This window comes from Varroa destructor, unplaced genomic scaffold, assembly GCF_002443255.2.
Source record: "Varroa destructor unplaced genomic scaffold, Vdes_3.0 BEIS01000001.1, whole genome shotgun sequence".
NCBI lineage: Eukaryota > Metazoa > Arthropoda > Arachnida > Mesostigmata > Varroidae > Varroa > Varroa destructor.
The window spans coordinates 69,429,220-69,449,557 of NW_019211454.1; the positions used below are offsets into that span (position 1 = coordinate 69,429,220).

At 42.3% G+C, this 20,338-nt stretch overlaps 1 protein-coding gene across 4 annotated transcripts in view; it reads left to right on the plus strand.

Annotated features, from left to right (window-relative positions):
• Positions 1-2,394: 2,394 nt before the first annotated feature.
• mtgo (miles to go) overlaps positions 2,395-20,338 on the plus strand; it is a 65,747-nt gene continuing 47,803 nt past the window's right edge. The window contains exon 1 of one of the 4 annotated variants that reach the window (XM_022789107.2): positions 2,395-5,938. In XM_022789107.2, the coding sequence (XP_022644842.1) occupies positions 5,275-5,938 (664 nt within the window). In that variant the 5' untranslated portion in view covers positions 2,395-5,274. The remainder of the gene's footprint in view (positions 5,939-20,338) is intronic. The other 3 variants (XM_022789136.2, XM_022789125.2, XM_022789142.2) reach the window with 3 other exon arrangements.

Genomic DNA, 20,338 nt, shown 5'->3' on the forward strand with positions numbered 1-20,338 from the left:
CGCCGACGGCAGAGAGCGAACAAAGGCGGAAGCCCCCCAAAAAGGCGAACCTAACGGCCAAGACCACACGACAACGTATACCAGGTTGGCCAGCAGCAGCAGCAGCAGCAGCAGCAGCAGCAGCAGTAGTAGCAGCAGCAGTTGTGGTGGTAGTATTGATTCAGTAGTGTACACACCCCTCATCCGACGAGCTTTCCCCCTTAGCCCCGCGAGTCCCGCCGACTGCGGTGGTGATCAACAGCTGGTGACTCTTGCCGCTCCAGTGACAGGGCCGAAAGGCACGCGCACCCACCAGCGAGCACCCCTGTAGTGGCCGTGAACGCTAGCAAACGCAACCGGAGCGCCACGGGACGCTATCAAAGCCAGTGAGTGCTTTCATTCGATGGCTATGACCGGCACCGGGCGCGATCCACTCCATAGTAGCAGCAAAGGTAGGAGCACAAACGTGCAGGCTTTCGTCGCAGACTCCACTATCGCGGCTGCGGCAGCTGTTATTGTGGTTGTTCCTGCTACTGGTTGTGATGGCGCCTGTTAACATCACCACATCATATGTGATCGACTGAAGAACCAAAAACAAGCCCAAAGGGAGAATGTGGAGAGCATCTGTGTGCTCGTAATGCCAGTACGGTTCATTCGGCAGCAGCGCGGAAGTAGTACGTTAACGCGAAGCAGGCCAACGTAGAACAGGCCACTCACATCGCACAGCAGTAGTAGCAGCAGCAGCGACAGCAAGCAAGTGAACTGAGACAAAACCCGATTAAGGATGTGCTCGCATTTTGCACCTTTGATCTAAAGTGGAAGTGTCCGCGTGATAGCACAGTGTTAACGTAATTCCCTACTAAACCTAGGGACGCTTTAGGTGATCTAGATTCAGAACCGAACGTATACTGACATGCCGTGTTTCGTGCTGGAAGCCAGCCGTCTATATGTAATGTTTAACGGCTGTAAAATTTGAGACATACTTTTAAGTGGTAGCGTGACGAGCACAAATTGGCACAGCATCACTGTGCTCATAAACAATCAAAATCAATTAATGAAACAATAACAAAATGACCGGTTGATAGTCAAGGAACAATTTATCATCATTACGGTCTTCGTAACCAACGATAAGCAAAAAAAGGACATTTTCAGATTGGATGCCTTTCACCAGCTGCCAGCCCATGTGATCACCATATGATCCATATGATGATGATGCCGGTATCACAGTTATCCGTATTACGAGATTGTTACGTATAACCAAAGGAAGGAAACGTTGGCGCGAGAAAGCTGCGAGAGTGAGATTAAGGGAAAGTCTCTCGCACCGGCGCACACTAGCACAGTTTGACGCACAACAGGCCAAGTTCTACCCCTCCCCCCTTTCCCCCCCCCGTTGCGATTTTTTCTGTCCATCCTACTCTGCGTACGTGTAAGATCTTCACCTAGTTGAAGAAACAAGGTGAGACAGAAATAATATCAGGAACAGAAACTAACGAGTATCTCTATGTATGTGTGATACGCTGAGTAAGAGCAAGGCAGCCAGATAGACAGACGGACGGATAGACACACACATAAGCACATGCACAGCCACGTCAAGTAGTGCGTCGTTATCACCGATACAGTGAGTAACGAACGAACGTCGGATGCAATAGCTGTGTCAGACGTCGCTGACGTTAGCAGCAGTCAAAGGCGACGGCAACGCGGGCCCACAAAGACAGATGCATACACACTGCCACAGGGAAGTAGTCAGCTAGTCAGCCACTTGGTGTATTTATTCAGACGTTCGTTTGTTCAGTCAGTGAGCGTGCGATCAGGCGAGAGGAGTGCGTTTGTCCGCCCGTCCGTCACTACTTCGACGTCGCTGCAGAGCCGTCGTCGTCAGTGAGAGCGGCGGCGAGTGCCGGTGGCAACAACAGCAGCAGCAGCAGCAGCACTAGTGGCAATAACCGACAGTTTTCGAAGCTGCTATTGCTGCGGTCCTAAAGTGCAGACTGTCGTTTGGTGACCGTCGTCGTCGTCGTCGTCGTCGTCATCGTCGTCGTCGTCGTCGTCGTCGTCGTGGTGCAACAGCAGCTGCTGTAGCGGTGACGGTGCCCGTGCGACAGCGGTCACAGCGGCGGTGGCACTAATAGCGCTGCTGCTACTGCTGCTGCTGTAGACGTAGCAGTGCGGTCGTCGTGCTGGTGGCAGAGGTTGTGACTACGTCAACGGACGGTGGCCGTTCTCTTGGTCTGCCCTATTCTGCAGCTGCAGGCCGCTCTCGGTGCGGGCGCTGCTGGTGACAGGGCTGTACAACCGGATCACGCTGGTGCCAACAGTCTCGTCAGGAGAAGTTCAATTAAGCCGGCGGCAACAACAACAACAACAACAATAACAACAACAACAACAACAACAGCAACAGCAACAAGATCAAAATTGACATTGCAACAACAGTAACGGTCACTAGCGACACCTATACGTCGTCGCCCTCGTTAGCTGTCATCATCATCGGCGGCGGCGGCGGCGGCGGCGGCGGCAGCCGCAGCAGCAGCAGCAGCAGGACGTCGTTTATTGCCAGTGGCTATTGCTAGCATCACTATGATTAGAGCCATGCTTTAATACTGCCTTTGTTGTTGCCGTCGTCATTGTTGTTGTTGTTGCTGCTGTTGTTGTTGTTGTTGTTGTTGTTGTTGTTGTTGTTGTTAACGGTGATGCTGATGATCCTGTAGCCGTCGGTGCTATTTGTGTCTACGTTGTTGTTGTTCATTTACTGGTCGGTATCATCGGAACTTCTTCATTGCGTTGTATCGCTCGCTGCCGGCTAGGCAGGCGAAAACGACCAACACTGTCGGTATCCCCAACAGCGAAACAATATTGGCTCTCATCCACTGCATATTTCCGGAATGAGTTGAACTCTCCTGCTGCCATACGCTGTTTATGTGAAAGCATACTTCTACGTACCAGTGAGTCCATATGCTCGTCTTGTGTTCGCCCACTTGTGTGACATTCCCTTAACCTGGAGCAGTGGTCAGCTCTAGGAACAAGACAGGTCCACCATCTTGTAGGTTCAGACAGCATTCACAAGTAGCAGCAGCGACGACGACAGCAACACCAGTAGCAACTGTACCAGAAACATCAACTGCTGCCGCCACCAACATCACGGCTGCAACAAAAACGGCCGCGGCGCGGACAGCGTCAATAGCAGCGACAACAATAGCAAAAACCGGCGACATCAGGAATAGCGCCGCTGTTGTCGTTGTCGTCATTGCTGACGCTGGCGACGACACGTAACCTAACGTAGCAGTTGCGTCAACAATAGCCGTGAGGAGAAGCAAATAATTGTGGCATTGCCGTCCTCCGGAGCTGCCTGGTCGCGTGTTCATACAATCGCTCTTCGTCCGCCCTCTTTCTCCCCCTCCTTTCACGTCCTCAGTTGCGTGTCATTTGGTGAGAGTCGTGTCGTAAGTACACTGTTAACGATTTATTGGTTGATCGATCGGCTGGTCAGCGGCACCAAATCGGCCGTTGTTGTTACTGTCTTACTTTAGCGCACATATTCGAGTAGCAGGCACGTGCGTAACTTTTCCCGTGCGCATAAATTAAATGCTGGTAGATCATGTGAGTACTTGTGCAGATGTGTATCATTGCATCAGGCTATTGTTGCCAGTTGATGTCGATCTGCCAGCTGGTGGAGAGTGCTATAAATGCCCCTGGCCGAAGAAATCGGCCGAAATTACCGACAGCGACACGATTTTAACTAGAATAACACACGGCAACATTAAGTATTATTATTATTATTATTACTACTCCATGTTTAATGCGGTGCTTTGATGGACTAGCCGGCAGAAAAATAAGAAAGCCTAACGGAAGTAATGAGTCGGCCTCTCTCCGCGAACGCGCAAAGACCTGTTAGGATTCGAATTGCAGGTGCTAGTCCTGCGATTTTGAACAGAAAGGAAGAACGGTCACGATTATCGTAACTATAATTGATACGTTTGTATATAGATATAAATTTATCATTAAGGCCGTGCATGTGTGCTCAGTCAAGTCGACATCGCCGTGAGGTTGCGTGCTTTGAGCGCACGTGTGATTTTGTCGATCCTTCGTCTACAGAACAACTATAGTGACAGTCACAACGGCGGCAGCAGCAGCAGCAGCAACAACAATAGGCGCGAGAATTGGAGAAGTAAATACGGAGAAGATTCTAGAATAGAAGGAACAGAAAAGAGGCTGGAGCGTACGCTATCGTCTGCAGCGATTTTATCCACCTAATAAGTTTGTAGCAGTAGTTCCTCTTAACCAGATCCGTCGTCGTCGTCGTCGTCATCGTCATTATTGCTATTATCGTTAGCAGAAACATTATGCGACCAATGGGCTGACCAGTTCAACCCCGGAGAGTTGGTGATTCAATTGCTCATTTAAGCAGCCGCCATCGCCGACGGTCGCCACTGGCAACTCGTCCTTGTCACATCGACGTCTAACAATAGTCCGGCAAATTGCATCAACGCCATACCTGCTTACCTACCTACCTGCCTGCCTGCCTGCCTGCCTGCCTACCTACCTACCTACCTACCTACCTACCTATCTATCTGTCTGTGTACCTAGCCGCTTATCTCTATCGCTTATTTCTAGAGAAAGCCAGCCAGCCAGCTGCAGCTGTCAATTGGTGGAATTTTGTGGTCAGTCATCATCCAACTGCCGCTATCGCTGCTGCTGCTAGAAACAAAATAGACCAAGCAACAGATGTCGCTATCAAGCCACGAGGAAGACGAAGCGCGAGAAAGAACAGCAGAGAAATATTTTCTCAGTCATCGTTATCATTGACGTGAATGGCAATTTCACGCACATTGGTCCCGGATAGTGCCGACGCCGATGTGTTTCCCTCGCAACCCAACAATAATCAGTGCATTCGTAAACGTGCTGAAGCCGCCTGAGTGCAAGCTTTTCGGCTTTTCATCGCCATGTGACACTACGAATATCGTTCACAAGCGTCACACTACTACTACGATGACGGTAGAGTTATTTGTTTCACAAAAAACATCGACGGCTTTACTGTTCCGCAGCCGTCCGTACTAAAAAGCTGTTGTTGAGCCTCTATCTGTCGTATCAGAAATGCGTTCTTACTGCCGATGGTGATGTGATCAGAATCGAAGAAGCTTGTTGATTGTCGTCGTTGTTCAAGTTTGCGTGTGTGCATATGTATGTGTGAGTGTCGATGTGCAGTGATCGGTGGGTGTACATCACTGCAACGACAGTCGCAGCAGCAGCAGCAGCAGCAGCAGCAGTGGGGTAGTAGGGCCGTGAAGTGCAGGCTCAAGAATGGCGGAGTGGCCAGAGAACGTTTCTAGCTGCGAAAGGACTTCTGCCCTGTCTGAAAGCAACGACATAAATGGACGGGGAAGGACGGCCGTCGTCGCCGCTGCCGTGAGCGACAGCAGCGGCAGTAGCAGCAGGCAGAACAGTCCACTGCAACAAACTAGCAATTCAACAACCCCGCTAGCAACAGCTGGCGGACAGCCAGCAGCTGCAAGTACAGCTGCCGGTGGAGGCGGTAACGCAAACAGCAAAAATCAATATAACAACAATAGCAGTAGACTAAGGGACTCGCCTAGTGCACATAATCGTAGTAATAACACAAATTGTGGCAATGGTGATAGTGTGAGTACCACGGCTGCAGTAGCAACAGTTGCAGGTGCTACAACATATGCAAAAAGAACGGCGTCAAATCTACCTTCTACTATAAAAGCGACAGTGACAACTACGACTGCCAGATCGACTACTACCGATAGTAGTGATGCTGACGATAGTAGTAACAATAAAAGTAGTAGTAATAATAATAAATGTGCTTCGGTGGTTGTGTCTTCCGGTAAAAGTAATGGCGGCTGCAGCAGCAGCAGCAGCAGCAGCAGTAGTAACGTTCTCCGAGCGGAAGCCGCCGGATGGGTTCCATCAGAACATGTACAACATAATGGATTACCAATGAGTAAGTTCCACCTACACTTAGCTAGTGCAAATATCATTACTATGCGCTATATATATACACACATACACGTATACATATATTTTTTCATGCAATGACATTTGCTGGTTGTAGAACCTTAACGTGATGCAGTTAAACGAAGATAAAGGGCTGAATGCTGAGCACAAAGATAACGTGGAAAAAAAACGGAAAGGTCAAATGTAGCGTGACGTATTCACCGTTGCCACCATCGACCTGGTTCATTGTGACTGCACAGTTATCGGTGACAAAGCATCGATCCAATGTAAATTCGAATTTGTGATTATAAGAAATTGGACTTTCACACATCAAAGTTTGTTCACGTTCAACTAAATTGGGCTAAGCTTTTTGCCTTAGTTAGTATAGCTGGTCCATTGATATTGAAAAATCATTGTTTTGTCCGTTTTGAAGAAGTGCTAGATACCTGTTTTGGTAGACCGTGTAGAAATAGTCCGACATTAAAGTAGTTCTACCTCCTGTATTTAACTGAAGCGCAAAACGTCCAGTGGGCAGGCAGAATAAGAGGAACCAAGCATTTAGGTAACACCATATTAATCGCTGCGCATCAGCCTGAGATACTTCTGTATGGCAAGCATTTAGCACTTTAGCATGGAAGCTGCGGTATCTATTAGCACCTATTTGATTTCTCTCTGCTATCGACGCCAATGGAACACCATCGTCTTCAATTTGAACCAATCACTCACTCACATCCATATAAGTTCTCTGAGCAGACAACACGGTCTTAACCCCTCTGTGTCCCCCGAGAGAATCCGCGACGTTATGTCAAGCCGTCCGACGACTGATCATTCAGTTGGCGAATGAATGGATTGGACATCCAGGATAAACTCGGACAACATTGGCAAGCGTATTCCCCATCGTTATTTTGGGTACGATTTATGAAAAAAAAATGTCGAACTTACCACGACGTAGACAAACGTTTTCTTCTAAGACAATGCCGGACCCCTTCCCCTCGCCAAGAAATTATTAGCCATTTTGACGGCCTGAATCTACACACATCGGGTCTCTATAGTTCTTCTGATGCATCCAGACACCATTTTTATGAGGCGGAACGGGAAGCCCCTTCAAAAATAATTTTAAATTGAGAAAATTAATCAAAATAACCCTAGAAATCGCGCTCTGATGTTTATGTATACCACAGCGGCCATTTTCGGAAGAGAAGTATCCGTTTTGTTAGGCCGTTCAAAAGATAGCCCCAATGGCTTGCTTTTTCAAGCTTTGTGCCTTTTTGCATTGTTTGAATTTTACCATTTGCGGTTGTTTCATGCTCTTCTCGTTTTGAGACTTTCGACCTACTATTAGGCCAAGATATATTTCCGCTGTATTTGTCCTTCGTGGTGTGCTTGAGCAAGATTTTAATAAATGTACACCTATCAACATTGTTTCTCTTACGATTATATAAAAACATTTTCGAAAGGATTCGGAGGAGTGACCGAAGTGAATCATAGTTTCAATGTATCAACACGGTCACGAGAAACGTGTATCTGGCGTATACAAAAAACTTAATCCGATCGTCTGTCTTCAGCTAAATCTAAGAGACTCTACTTGATCCCTTTATTTAAACATATGTGGCTCATATATAGAAAATGTTAGCCGGCAATGGCTCACTGCTTGTAACTTAAATAAAAGAAAAGCTAGCTCCTGATACGGCCTACCAGTAACTAATTTGAGTAGTTATATTAGCACTATTTGAAGCGGCATTAGTTATGGTACCGATGAATTGTCGGAGACTCGAATATAAGTAACAGACAGCAACTGCATTTCATCAATATTTACCTTTTGCCTCGTGTCGCCAGTTACGCGACGCACTATTACTTCGCCTTACGTAACAATAGAGGCACAACAATTAAGTTTGGTTGGCATCTACTTGAGCAATCGCAGCGCGTGTGTGTTGTTGCTACGACTGCAGATGGCCGCAAGGCGTATGCAAAGACGTAGATAGCAGAGTTAATTATAAATAGGGTTTTTATTTTTTTGGATGTTGCCTCAATAAGCGGCTTGTCGTAGTGAAACAGGTAATGAAACAAAAATGAATACCTCCGTCTCGTTGAGGTCATGTCAGCATTGTTTGAACGAGATCTAAAGTGAACTTAGATTAACTTGAATTTAGATTATGAAAATCTATTGCTAACAAATGACTTTGATAGGTCTGAGCGCTATTGTATGTATGCGTATTGTTTGAAGAGGCTCCCTTTTTAGCTAAAACAAACACTATGTACATAAACACAATGCAAAGGAATTATTGTACCTAACTTTTTTTTACTGTGAGCCTAGCATACTTTGCACATTCAGTAGCACAACAAGCATAGAGGCAGACAGACTCTCTCTCACTAACTCTGGCAACGATGTATTGGGGCTGGGGGCCGCTTAACGGCGGCGATCAGCTACCATTACTGCTGATTTAGCTGCCCCTGTTTCGCTATCCGCTACATACGCGCTGGCCAGAGAGCAAGCAAGCGGGCAAATGGTTGGTCACACTGTTGTTCCACGTATACACTAAACGGCAGAGTGATAGGGTTGCAGAAAAGCCTCTGTTCTCTCCGTGACACGGACAGCCGACACCATGACCGTCATTGTAGCCATCATTATAACCGTATTTCAGTAGCAGCAGCATCTTTGCCAAACTAGTAGTATACAGAAAGAGCGCAAGACCGAAAGCAAGAGAGAGACGGGACATCAGAAGCTTTTTACACTCTGCTGCTGCTGATGGCAGCGGAAGCTATCGTTTCATTACAGTCGAATGATCAGTAGATTGCGTTCTTCAAGTCAAGACTGACGCTCTCTATTTTTACGTAAACGTAGCATTCTTTTATTAGGAAACTACGATCGCTTTGTAAGCTACTGTCTAAAATACTAAAAAAAAATGTCATAGAATGTGCCAATAGTGATATATATATGTCAATCAAAAACCTTCCGCCGAGAGTGTTTCCACATAAGGTACAAAACCATAAACACGTATCATAATCCCACTATGCCATATGATATTATGATTATTTATCTATCTATCAATCTATCCGTTTGTTTGTTTGTCGGAATAAAATCCACCCTTCGGTGGTCGGATCGGGCTGGTCTTTGGCAGATCGTTAGATTTCTATTTGGAATATAGTTAGAACGTATATTCTTGGATGTTTTTTTGCGATCCATTGGATGTGCATTTTTTGTGGGAGGCGGAGATACGTTAATTTAAGCAAATTGGTCGTTTTTTTGCAATTTTTGCTTTGTCTTTTGTTGCAGGGTTGTCTTATACATGCCCGGAGGAAAATTGCGTGAGCTATTTTTTGGTGCGATTTTTATTAAAGATTTTTCTCCCGACAGACGAAGAAGAGCTTGTTTTTTTTATAACAATTGGAAAGCTCTCACTAAGATGTATCAAAATACGCTGCATGTCGCACAAATGTCAGTTTTCTTGTGCAAAATGCTTTCCGAAGGGCGAAAGCCTGTTGTATATAAGGGTTTTTTCTTCATGCGGTTTTTTCTTCGACAGGCTGTGCAAACGTGCAATGCACATCCCTATACTCATAATGGATATTTTAGGTTAAGACCCCATTGAAAGGTTTGTTTTGTCCACGTGAAAGGAGAGGAATGAAGATGCGGATTTTTGAGCGATTTTTTAATAGATACCAATTGGAAAGTTGAAACGGCAAATAGATTCTCGTGTGAATCGTTCTCTAATTCATCTTCAGCGAAAAGTGCCAAAATGTCTGTCGCCAATATATGACGATTTGTTAACGACACAAAATATAAGAAAGCTTTCAGCCTTGCTGACGTTGGCCGACTCTATTCAGGTGCGTTTCCGAAGCAGAGTCAATCGTCCAACATTAAAAACCGTTTGATCAAACCAACATACCATGAGCAAAAAAAATTTAAGTGTTAACTGAATCCTCTGGTGAATCAGAATATTAAAACATGCTACAAAAACAACTACAGAAAAGTAATGTGTTAGGCGAAGCAAGGTTATTCCAATGGGGTACTTGTTGTCTGCTCGGCCTAAAGAAATGAATCAGCCTAGCTAACACATATTCATACAAAGCAAGTATGACGCAAAACCCGCGGGTCTGTTCCGTAAAAATTAAGAACGTGGAGACGTGTTAATCGACAAAACGTCACTTCTACTTATGCGGCCCGCTTGCTTAAGGGCCGCATGTACCGTTGAATAACTGAGCCGTCGAAACGTTTCCAGCTCGTATAATAGTAGTTTCTTTTCCTGCCTCTCCACAAAGACGCCCACGACTCGAAAACTAGCTGCGTCCTGGTTGTTTGGCAATGCACTCATCGCGTCGTCTGCTTTATCTGTATTACATCGGTCTGTTTGTCTGTCTACATATTATTTTCGTGTGTGTATGTATGTGCGCGTGTCTATGTGCGTACGCCCCCTGTCGGTGGAGCAATTCACACAGTTTGGTGCTGTGCATCAAAAAAAGTTCCCGTCCTTTTCATCACCCTCATCGGCGCAATGCACAATTGCCATTGTAGACTCTTTCTCCTTAGAATGAGTACCCGCTGTATTACTACTTGGACAGTAGCGTCTACTATGGCACTCACATTCACCAGACTGTTTGGAAGGCGCTTATCGTACTGGCATAAGTGAGCTTTCCCGTTTGTTATTGCAACGGTGGTGGTACTAAATATTGGGCTGTCGAAAAACTATTGACCGTTCTAGCTAGATTGCTTTAAAGTCACGTATATTAGTTAATATCAATTGCGTTGGGCCGACGTTGGTGTCATTTGAAAGCTGAGATCTGGAGGTAATAGATGTGCTACAGTTGTTGGAATGCCTATATTCAGACTTAGGTAGGAGCACCCTGAAAATTCGTGAAATTCATGCAAAAATTCGACCTATTTTATAATTTTATTACGTTAAAGGCACATACGCTGCCCAGGTTCATAAAAAAAATTGCGTTGTCTATTATAAGAATGCGTTGTGGGAAAAAGATCGCTCGCAGATGGTTCGGTTGCTTTCGTTCTGGAAATTTCGATGTGAAATTCTGCGCGGTTGCGGTCGACCAATTACGATAAAGTTAATGAAATCCCTGCACAAGGTAAGCAGGACCAACACTTAAGTAGCCATGATACCGCTAAAAAAAGAAAAAACTAAACGTCCATCAATAGCTTTAAGCCATTTGGCTACAAAAAAGCTTAATACCACACGAATTGTGAAGTAAAACAATTTACTTGATCGTATTCCCAACTGCGAAGCTCTGCAAAATTCAACGAAATCGAACCTTCGTTGAATGAAGCAGTTGATTACGATTGATGAAAAGGGGATCACGTACGATAACGTGCAGGTAAAACAGATGAGTTTTACAATTTGCAACAAGGCCCACGTTAGGCGAGATACTGAAGAAGGTGATGATGCGGTGTTTTTGATGGGATTAAAAATGAATCGTGCATTATGAGTTGCTGCCGCCTAACAAAACGGTTGACCCGCTATTTATTCTTCTACTATGAACAGCTAAGAGGATTCGTGCAAGCCGTTATAAAAGTTTGAACTAACGAGCGGAAAAGACGTCTTCTAACGTGACCATGCCAGATCACATAGCTTCCCGGGAAATTGAGAGTATTTGGACGGGAAATTTTAACACATCAGCCGAGCTTATTTGGTTTCAGCGGGGGTGCTGGCTGCAAAAATTACGTGTCACAATTTTTCACCCAAAAACCACAAAAGTTCTGCAGTGGTGTAGAATTTTGACGTTACCGGATACAAATAGCGGAAAGTCGTAAATCAGAATGGCACATGTTTAGTTTATTATTATCAATATAAAGTTAAACAAATATAATACATGATTTAGTTTTGGCTTTGGTCAACCTAGTAGTTGTATACATTGTCGATGTCGGTCGTCCGCTGCGCAGCAGTCGGAGTAGTAACAGCTGCGTGGTATTATGACGGGCCAGAAGGTAGCGCAGTTGTCTCGAAATCTGAGAGGAGGCAGGCTACAGAATATCGTTCGGTAATCCGTGGGATCGAATCTCGGAAAATCGATGAATAAAATGATTGTTTTTCTATGCGTATCGTACCATAGCCTGGATCGGCGGTCTGCAGCTGAGATATCTGCTCTCTCTCTCTCTCTCTCTCGCTGCAGGAACACGCGCTAAATACAGGTGGTGATGAACTTCAGACCGATGTTGTGTCAAAAAAAGGTATATGATTTTCTTCCACTAATAACGCATGTACCTATAAGTCTGAAGGATATCATGTATTTAACAGCAGTACCGACGTAACTTACCCGCTTAGCATGTGCTAACATTTTATGGAATACCATGGAGTGGTCGGAAGACTGAGCTTCCCTGTGCTTCTGCAGCAGCAGCAGCCGCTGCATCTGTTGACGGTTAAAGCAAATGTTTTGAATTGTATCCGATTAAACAAATACCCTTATGCATAGCTTCTGACGACTGGTCTCCAGCATGAGACGAATACTACTGGTGCCGTAGTCTTGTTCAGTGTCATTAAGAAGTTAGTCCGTGTGATACCATGAAGCCGTTTGCCTTGACCCCATGGCGTACAGCCGTGGTGCATGGACATGCGGACTGCTGCAGCACATGGCATTTGTGTACTCACAGTGCGCTCTCCGTAACACTCGGCGGCAGCTAATTTTGCACTTCTATCCCTAAAGAGCTCATAGACTCACAAACGCACACTAAGTATCGCGAGCTGGCTGGCAGTGAGCCGAAAGTGGGCGCAATTACTGGGCGGCGGCGTGATTACGTCAGAAACGTTCAAAGTCAGATCCAGCCAACAGCCATTGTAGACAAATAGACTCAACCAGATATTGTTTGCTGATGATACGTTTTTATGGCACACATTGCGTTCATCAGAATATGATCGAGTCGAACTGCGATACCGAGATGAGCCGTGAATGCAGTGAATCGACGTTGTTGATGCGAACAACGTTCGTCTTCTTGATATCGTTGTTGTTGTTGTTGTTGTTATTATTCTGCTATGCTTTCAATGTTGGTAGTGATCTGGCAGAATGGTGGGGACGCTGGCAGCAGCGGCGGCTGTTTCCGTGAGTCTACTACGATTGCTTAAGGATCGCCCTATGAGCACCTACAAATCCGCGCCCGTACGTACGCATGCGTACTTGTTGGTATTGTGAAGAACAGAGAGGTGTCCCATAGTTCAGAGTGAAGTTTTAGCATATAACAAATTAGCTAGACGTACAGCTCAGTTTGTGATCTCTGCGGAAAGCAAGTTTCAGGAATTGCTAATAAACTAATAATCAAAACCACGTAAATAAAACATGGTCGACGAGAAAAAGATAGGATGGCGGAGCATAGAAATTCGCTTGAGAGGATCAATGCATCTATAGATCGTATTCGAAAAAAGACTTTTCAATATGGCCATTATTGTTATAAGCGGACTTAATTATTATTAACTTGTAAGATAAAGAACGCGCTTTTTCGTAAACAAGGTGCATGCACGTCGGGGTTTACCAGTGTTAAGCTTCAACAGTTTTTAGTTATCATTTTTTATAGCACATTTTTATAGCAATACCATTTGAAAATGGTAAAGGAAGATATGCCCCACATTCATTCAAGTGTATCGTCTTATGTAGCTATCTATTGTGAATCATTTATTAATCAATTGCGGTACGTGCCTGCCACGTTTACAGTAATGATGAAAAAGTTGTCTTTATATAGTTTACAACCAATGAACGAAAACAATGACGATTCTTCACCCCGCGCCTGTATTTCGTTTGAACATGGACAGAATTTTCTCTCACCCTATCCAGTATAAATTAATAAATAAATCGAATTTGTTATCGGTCAGATATAATTCTTTTATCTATTCATATCATCCTTTTTGATACCTTTGTCTATAAAATATATTTTTATTATTAATATTTTGTAATTATATATATTAATTATTTTAGTTCCTAGATTCTCTATTTCATATATTTTACTTGAAATCATTGTTACCCCTATAATACCTATTATTTTGAGGCCTACAAATGGAACGTGTAAAAGCTATATATTTATACTAGAATACCATTATTAATCGATCAGATTAATGTTACATTATGATTACTGTTATTAGGCCACATAAAATAAACCTAAGTTATTATGAAGACCGTACCATGTACAGCAGATATTCCCCTGTACGCATCTTTGCCAATCTGTGTACGATTTCTGTAGAGATTTTATGTAACTAGATTTCCGACTTTATTGCTAAAGTAAGGGAATCTACCAAGCGGGGCCTCCCTTTGTCTTAGAAAGCTGCCTGGTAATAATACTCATCATTAATAATTGAAAACAGAAGGCAGTCTTATGACTGTCTATGATGTTTGTGTTTACTTCACTGCTGGTATTTAGCTGCTAAATGAGACAGGCAGACATCAGATAGCCTAGGACAATTCCTGAAGAAAAACAGTGTTAAGCAGTTTTTCATCCCGCAAAAAAAATCTGTTTCTGAAACAACTAAAAGAATCGTCAAAAAAGATGAAACCTTAAGTGTGATGTTTTTTTATTAAGTCAGGCGCAGGAGTACTGGTTAAGGATGCGATGGTATGAACCTATACGCTTCCGATGGTTTTCTATTTTTTGCCAGCTGAACAAATGCAGGGTCGCATAAAACGCCGCATGTTCTTGACAACATATGTACTTTTAGTTTTTATTACTGTTATTAGCAGATGTATATATATATATACATATATATAAAGCATATAGACAGGCTGTGCGGTTGAAGGCTTTATGTATTTGCTTATTTTTCGCTTCTTCATATTTTTCCGTTAAAAGCCTTGAAATGTATATAACAACACGGGTTGGAAAATTATTTCAGTATCACAAATAGCTCCTCTCTTAAAGGGATTAATTGTTCACACGTCTTTGTTAGGTACATTGAAAACTGTAGGGTTTTTGACAAAAGGCCAATAAATTGTACATGAATCCGGAAGATGGTCATATATAACTCATTTTTATATTACTCCTACCTAATGACCTTGGTCGAAAATAAATCTAAAGTGCTTCAATCGTGAAATGAATGACGCCCGTTTGTTGATGAGATCTATTGAGTTCACGAACTTCGTGTTCACAGAAATTATATACCATACTATTGTCGCGAGACCCCGTTTGGCCGTTAGTGTCAGTTAACTAGTTGCTGTGATGGTCAGGTTAATAACCCGATCAAATAGGTTTCAACCTGGGTTCAATGATAAGTATCCTACGTGCTGGTGCACATGGTTTAAGCTTTTACGTGAGTAATCTAATAGCGACACCGAACGCCGCCAAATGTAGTGCAAGTGTGTACAATTCTAAGCTGTAAAGCGAAATTATGATAGATACATCTTTTTTTTAAACATCTTTGTTTAACAATTTTTCAATATTGTCACTTAGCAGTGACAACATTTGTTTGTTGTTTTGGATGCAATGCTTTTATGAGTACCTAATGTAAATCAGATTGGAGCAATAAAATATTTTACCTATGAATCTTACACAGTGTGTGAGAACAGCAGACAACCGTACGTTTCCTATACTCTAGCTTATATACATTTATATTATCAATTTATATACAGTCGTTTTAGATCCGACTTGTTTTTGAGTCAATTGCTACTTGCGAGGTATAGTTCTGAAACGGCTTTGTAGTTACGCTTGACCTTGATATGACGCTTGTTCCACTGGTAGCCCTTGAACGATGGTGGCTTGCCAAAGTAGTTTTTGTACCATCTTTGCGAATTATAGTTAACAGTGACACTAATCTGCAGAAAATCGTTATGGAATCTCGGGAGTGCGGTTATTTACGTAAAATATTTCTTTGAAGCGTCTGGTAGGGGAAGAACAGCTGAATGACGACTATTCAACTAACTACACCGATTAATCCTTTTAATTATTCGTTGACAATGATGTTGTTGTGTGTATAATAATAATAATTATATATGATAATTATTAGCGCTGTTGTTCTTATATCCGTGATTTCATAATTCGCGCCGTAACTGAATAATATCGAAAAACGATTCATACCGATAGCAGCGCCAATACCGATTTCAACTGACATGGCGACCAATAACAACAATGATCAGTGCCATATATATATATCTATTCAATTACATATAGGCATATTTTCACTTCATTGCTACAACCTGTACATCTACTTTTTTTCGATGGCGTTACTAGGAAATAATCATATAGATATGTATAGCTCGATTATGATGTTAGGGCTGCTTATGAGAATGTGCTTACTGGCCGCTATGATAAAGCATATAATCAGCGTAGTCATTGCACTAACCCATTACATAAAAGGTAATAGTTTCAAGGGTGTTCTTAAGATTAAAACACTTTAATTTAATTTGGAATTAAAACACTTGAGATGGTCGTGATTTCAGTTTTTATTTTTATATATTTGAATTGCTAATGAATTTGCATTAAATGTAAAACTTTTCTTGCTGCTGAATATATGTAAACTACCGCCGTTCTTGTTAATACACTACCGACTTTAACAATACTACACCTGGTGTTGTAGTGCATTTTTGCTCGATTGAAGCTTTCCGATTTGACGAGGTCGTCGGTTCTTCAGCGTAGAATTTTTCAACGTACGCCCATGTAAGATATTTCATTTCATGAAAGACATGTTTAGGATAGTTCCACAACAAAAGTCGATTGGTTTCATCTCTGGGGAACGGACAAAGTAGTCTACGAGATATCTTCACCCAGCTTATCTGTTTGAGAGATTCTCGTCGAGATCTGCTCTTACATCACGATGACAGTGCGCAGTTGCTTTGTCTTGTAAAAATAGGCTTTACTAAAGTCCTTCCGAATGCAGCAACTATTTCCCTGTCCAAAAAATATCCAATGAATATTTTGCTTGAAACGTAATCCCTGACAAATTTACGTCGTGCTTTTACGTAACAATGTAGATTTACAATTACCCAATAAAAGCAATTACATCAGTTAATTGTACCATATTATTTCACTGTAACTTTATCACTCAAGACAATTCCCTATCGAAGCTGTGTATGCTGTTCACGTTTTTCCAAGTACGTTAGCAAAATGGTCCTTTTCGCTTTGGATTATCTTCATTGATAACATTTACTCTAGTTGAAATGTAACTTTCCCATTTATAACACCTTGAAATGCGATGGAAACTTGATTTGCTGATGCTGAGCTCATCAACTGACCGTCATGCAAATTTTCGGGTCGAAACGTCCTTGGCCGAGGAGGCTAGTTGATGTTCCCGACCTTTCGAACCATCGTCTGTGATCAGCCTGAAAAATTTTGTCTATTTAAAATTTATTATATATCCAGTTTTAAATGACGTGGTAGATCTGAAGCTTTGTCTCTGTACTTCTGCCATACGTTTATATTTTCAATAGCATTTTCAAATTAATTTCTTTTGTTCTTCAGATTCATTCTCTCCATTACTCAATTGTCCGATTAATTACGCCGTAAAAGGAACGTTCAAAAAACTATATGTTGAACGGTGTATACGTTTCTTCTTGGAATACTTCGCGTTATTATAGTTATTACTAGGAGTTATGCTATTGTCACTATTACGATCGACAGATTGTTAAAGCTAATGTAAATGGAGACATAAAGGATATAATAATTAGGATCGTAAATCAACATTGTACAGTTTCTTATGACCCAATGTAAATGCGTGTAATCATTAAGGAACAACCCTGATAATAGGCACTAGGCGGGAAAAGGTTCCTTCAAGCTGCGTACTAGAGTGATTGCGTTACGAAATCACTCTAGTAGAAAATTGCCAAAAAGTTTAGATTATTTGTTTAGAATAACTTGACATAAAGTATTTTTCCTTCAAGTTATAGTAACTTAATTAATTTCTACGTTTGCGAGGCAAGCAAGGATGAAGTATTGCTTGATATTAAGAGGGCATATCGTGTCCGAAAACCCGCGTTCTGTCACAAGTTGTAATTAGTTACTTCCGAGAGAAATTGATATTTAAAAGGGCGATACATAAGGCTTTAATAGTAAAGCTCAGCACGAAGAAAATGTTCGTGATGAAAATTAGCGTATTGACTTACGGGCAAGAACTTATCTTACCCTAGCATATAGATGTCGTTCAACTAACGAAACCAAAGATATGTTAAATAGGGAAAAAGACCGCTCGAGTCCACTGATAAAAAACAGTAATCCCTTTATTCTGCTCACTGTTGTGTGCTCTCTGCCACTTGCCAGTTACCCCAAGTTTAACATCAAATTGCTACGTGTATATTGTATTGTAGGAACGCACTGTAGTCTCTTGAGGGGCTTGTGGTTTTGCTGCGAATATCAATGTGTGTTGATGTCATGCATCTTGTAACACGCACTACATACATCTGGTGGCCGCTGCACCTCGTTAACACCTCAACTTACTTTAGCTGACAAATGAAAGAAAATTTAGTGCCGAAAAAGCGGACTGCAGCCTGCCACTCCACTGCGGTGTACCTCCGCGGTCTTCACCCGGTTCAACGGGCTACACTGAAAAGACTTGCCTAAATTGTGAGGACCTTCTTTGCTTGTGGTAATGTACTGCCCAATAGAACAATGTAATTGTTATCTAAAATTTAAAGTGCAGCTCAAAGTATATGATTCTGAACTATCAGCATCGTATTTATCTAAATCGCTAATAACTACGGAGTAATTAAAGTATTTAGCGTCTGGTAAGCTCGATGTACTTGGCTATTGTTTGTTGTGCTTTGATATTTGTAATTAAAGAAAAAGAGCTACTTTAAATAGAAGAAGCCTGCAGAGAGTTACAATGCAGTTGAAAACATTTTTAACATCATATTCTAGCAGGTATTTATACCGTAAGTTAATAAAAAAAACTAAAGTTCCACATATTTAAGTTTTTTTTGGGGAATTACTTGGCATTGTGGTCGACTCATTGTTTGACGAAGCACCACAGAACTGTACAAAATCCGACTACATTACATGATCCTGTGAGTTCGTGAAGTGCCATTTGATGTTGACACATATGTATGGGGGAAAGACGTGCGCAGCATCGGATAGCGTTTCAGTCTGCATCGTGGAATGATTTAAATTAAATAGGAAAGCTCTAAGTTGCCCCTATGCAAAAGAATATACTTAGACAGTCTTGATCTGTATTGAGATCGAGAAGAGATTGAAGTGGACTGAGGTGTTGGACATTTAGCATCGCTATTATTGTTAACCGACAGGGCCGGGCAGACATGCGAATATTTGATAGACTTATTATTAACTTGTACTATAATTCTAAATAAACAATATTAAATCGAGCAGTTACAATGTGGGCAGATCATACCGTCCATAGAAATTGCTAGAACGCAGGGGGGTGATCAACTTTCGAATGTTTCTTAATAGAATTTGTTTATTTGGAATAAGTTTATCGAAAATGACGATACAAAATACGATGAACATTATTTTTATTGCAATCTACCTTTCTTAGAACACTTAAATACGATACAAAAAAATGCACACACTCCAGTGCTCTAAAAGGATACATAATACGATTTAATGATGGTCTTTGGTGGAAATGTAATAAATGCTCATTGCTAGAAGCAACTTTTACTCGTAGGAAACAAATGTCTAGAGCCTCGTCCGTGCGTTGAGACGTTAACGAGGACAGATGGCTAGTTGTATCCCATGCACTTCAGCAGCGAGATTCGTCGCTTGTAAGCCCCTAAGGCAAACCTCGTGAACTTTCCTGTATATGCACTAGAGTATAACGTGTGAGCGCCATTATCGCTAACACAAATGCAATTGAAGGATACAGTAATTAACAAAAGATGCTTCTTCGGCATTTGAAGTTACGCTAATAATAATTACGTCGATATGTTCACGGCCGGCAACAAACTTCACAAGGCTCACGAAGATTGAAACTTGTATAGATAGCGATGTCGAGCAACCTGAGAGTATCACTAGAGAAATCCCGCAGATGGCCTGCAAAATTTAGCATGAAGGCAATGCCTCTATAGGACTGTTATGGGGTGAAGGAACACATTCAGCATTGCAACAACGACCATCAAAACAAATAATAAAAGCACCGATTATTTATCACGTGAAGAAAATCGCTCCGCAATAAGAATATAAGAGGAATTGCACTTTGACATTTCGAGCGTTTCTGTTGTTCGTTGTGATGACGACTGTGACTGGTGCTGCTGTTTATATCAGTTGTTGTTCAGGGCGCACTGCTTCTGGGCCAGCACGAGTCGATATAATAATAACAATAACAATAATAATGGCACCAGGCAAGCGTCGATGTTATTATTTCAGAATTTGCCATCAGCGCTAATAGCGCCACCATTATTATGGATATTAGTAGAATTATTGTTATTAGTCTTTGCACTGTTACATACATTTCAGGGAACCATGTCTCTGCTAGCTAGCTAGCGTGATTCCTCATATTTACGACTGGTTTATTTCTCATCACATGTTGTTATTTACATGTGTTTGTGT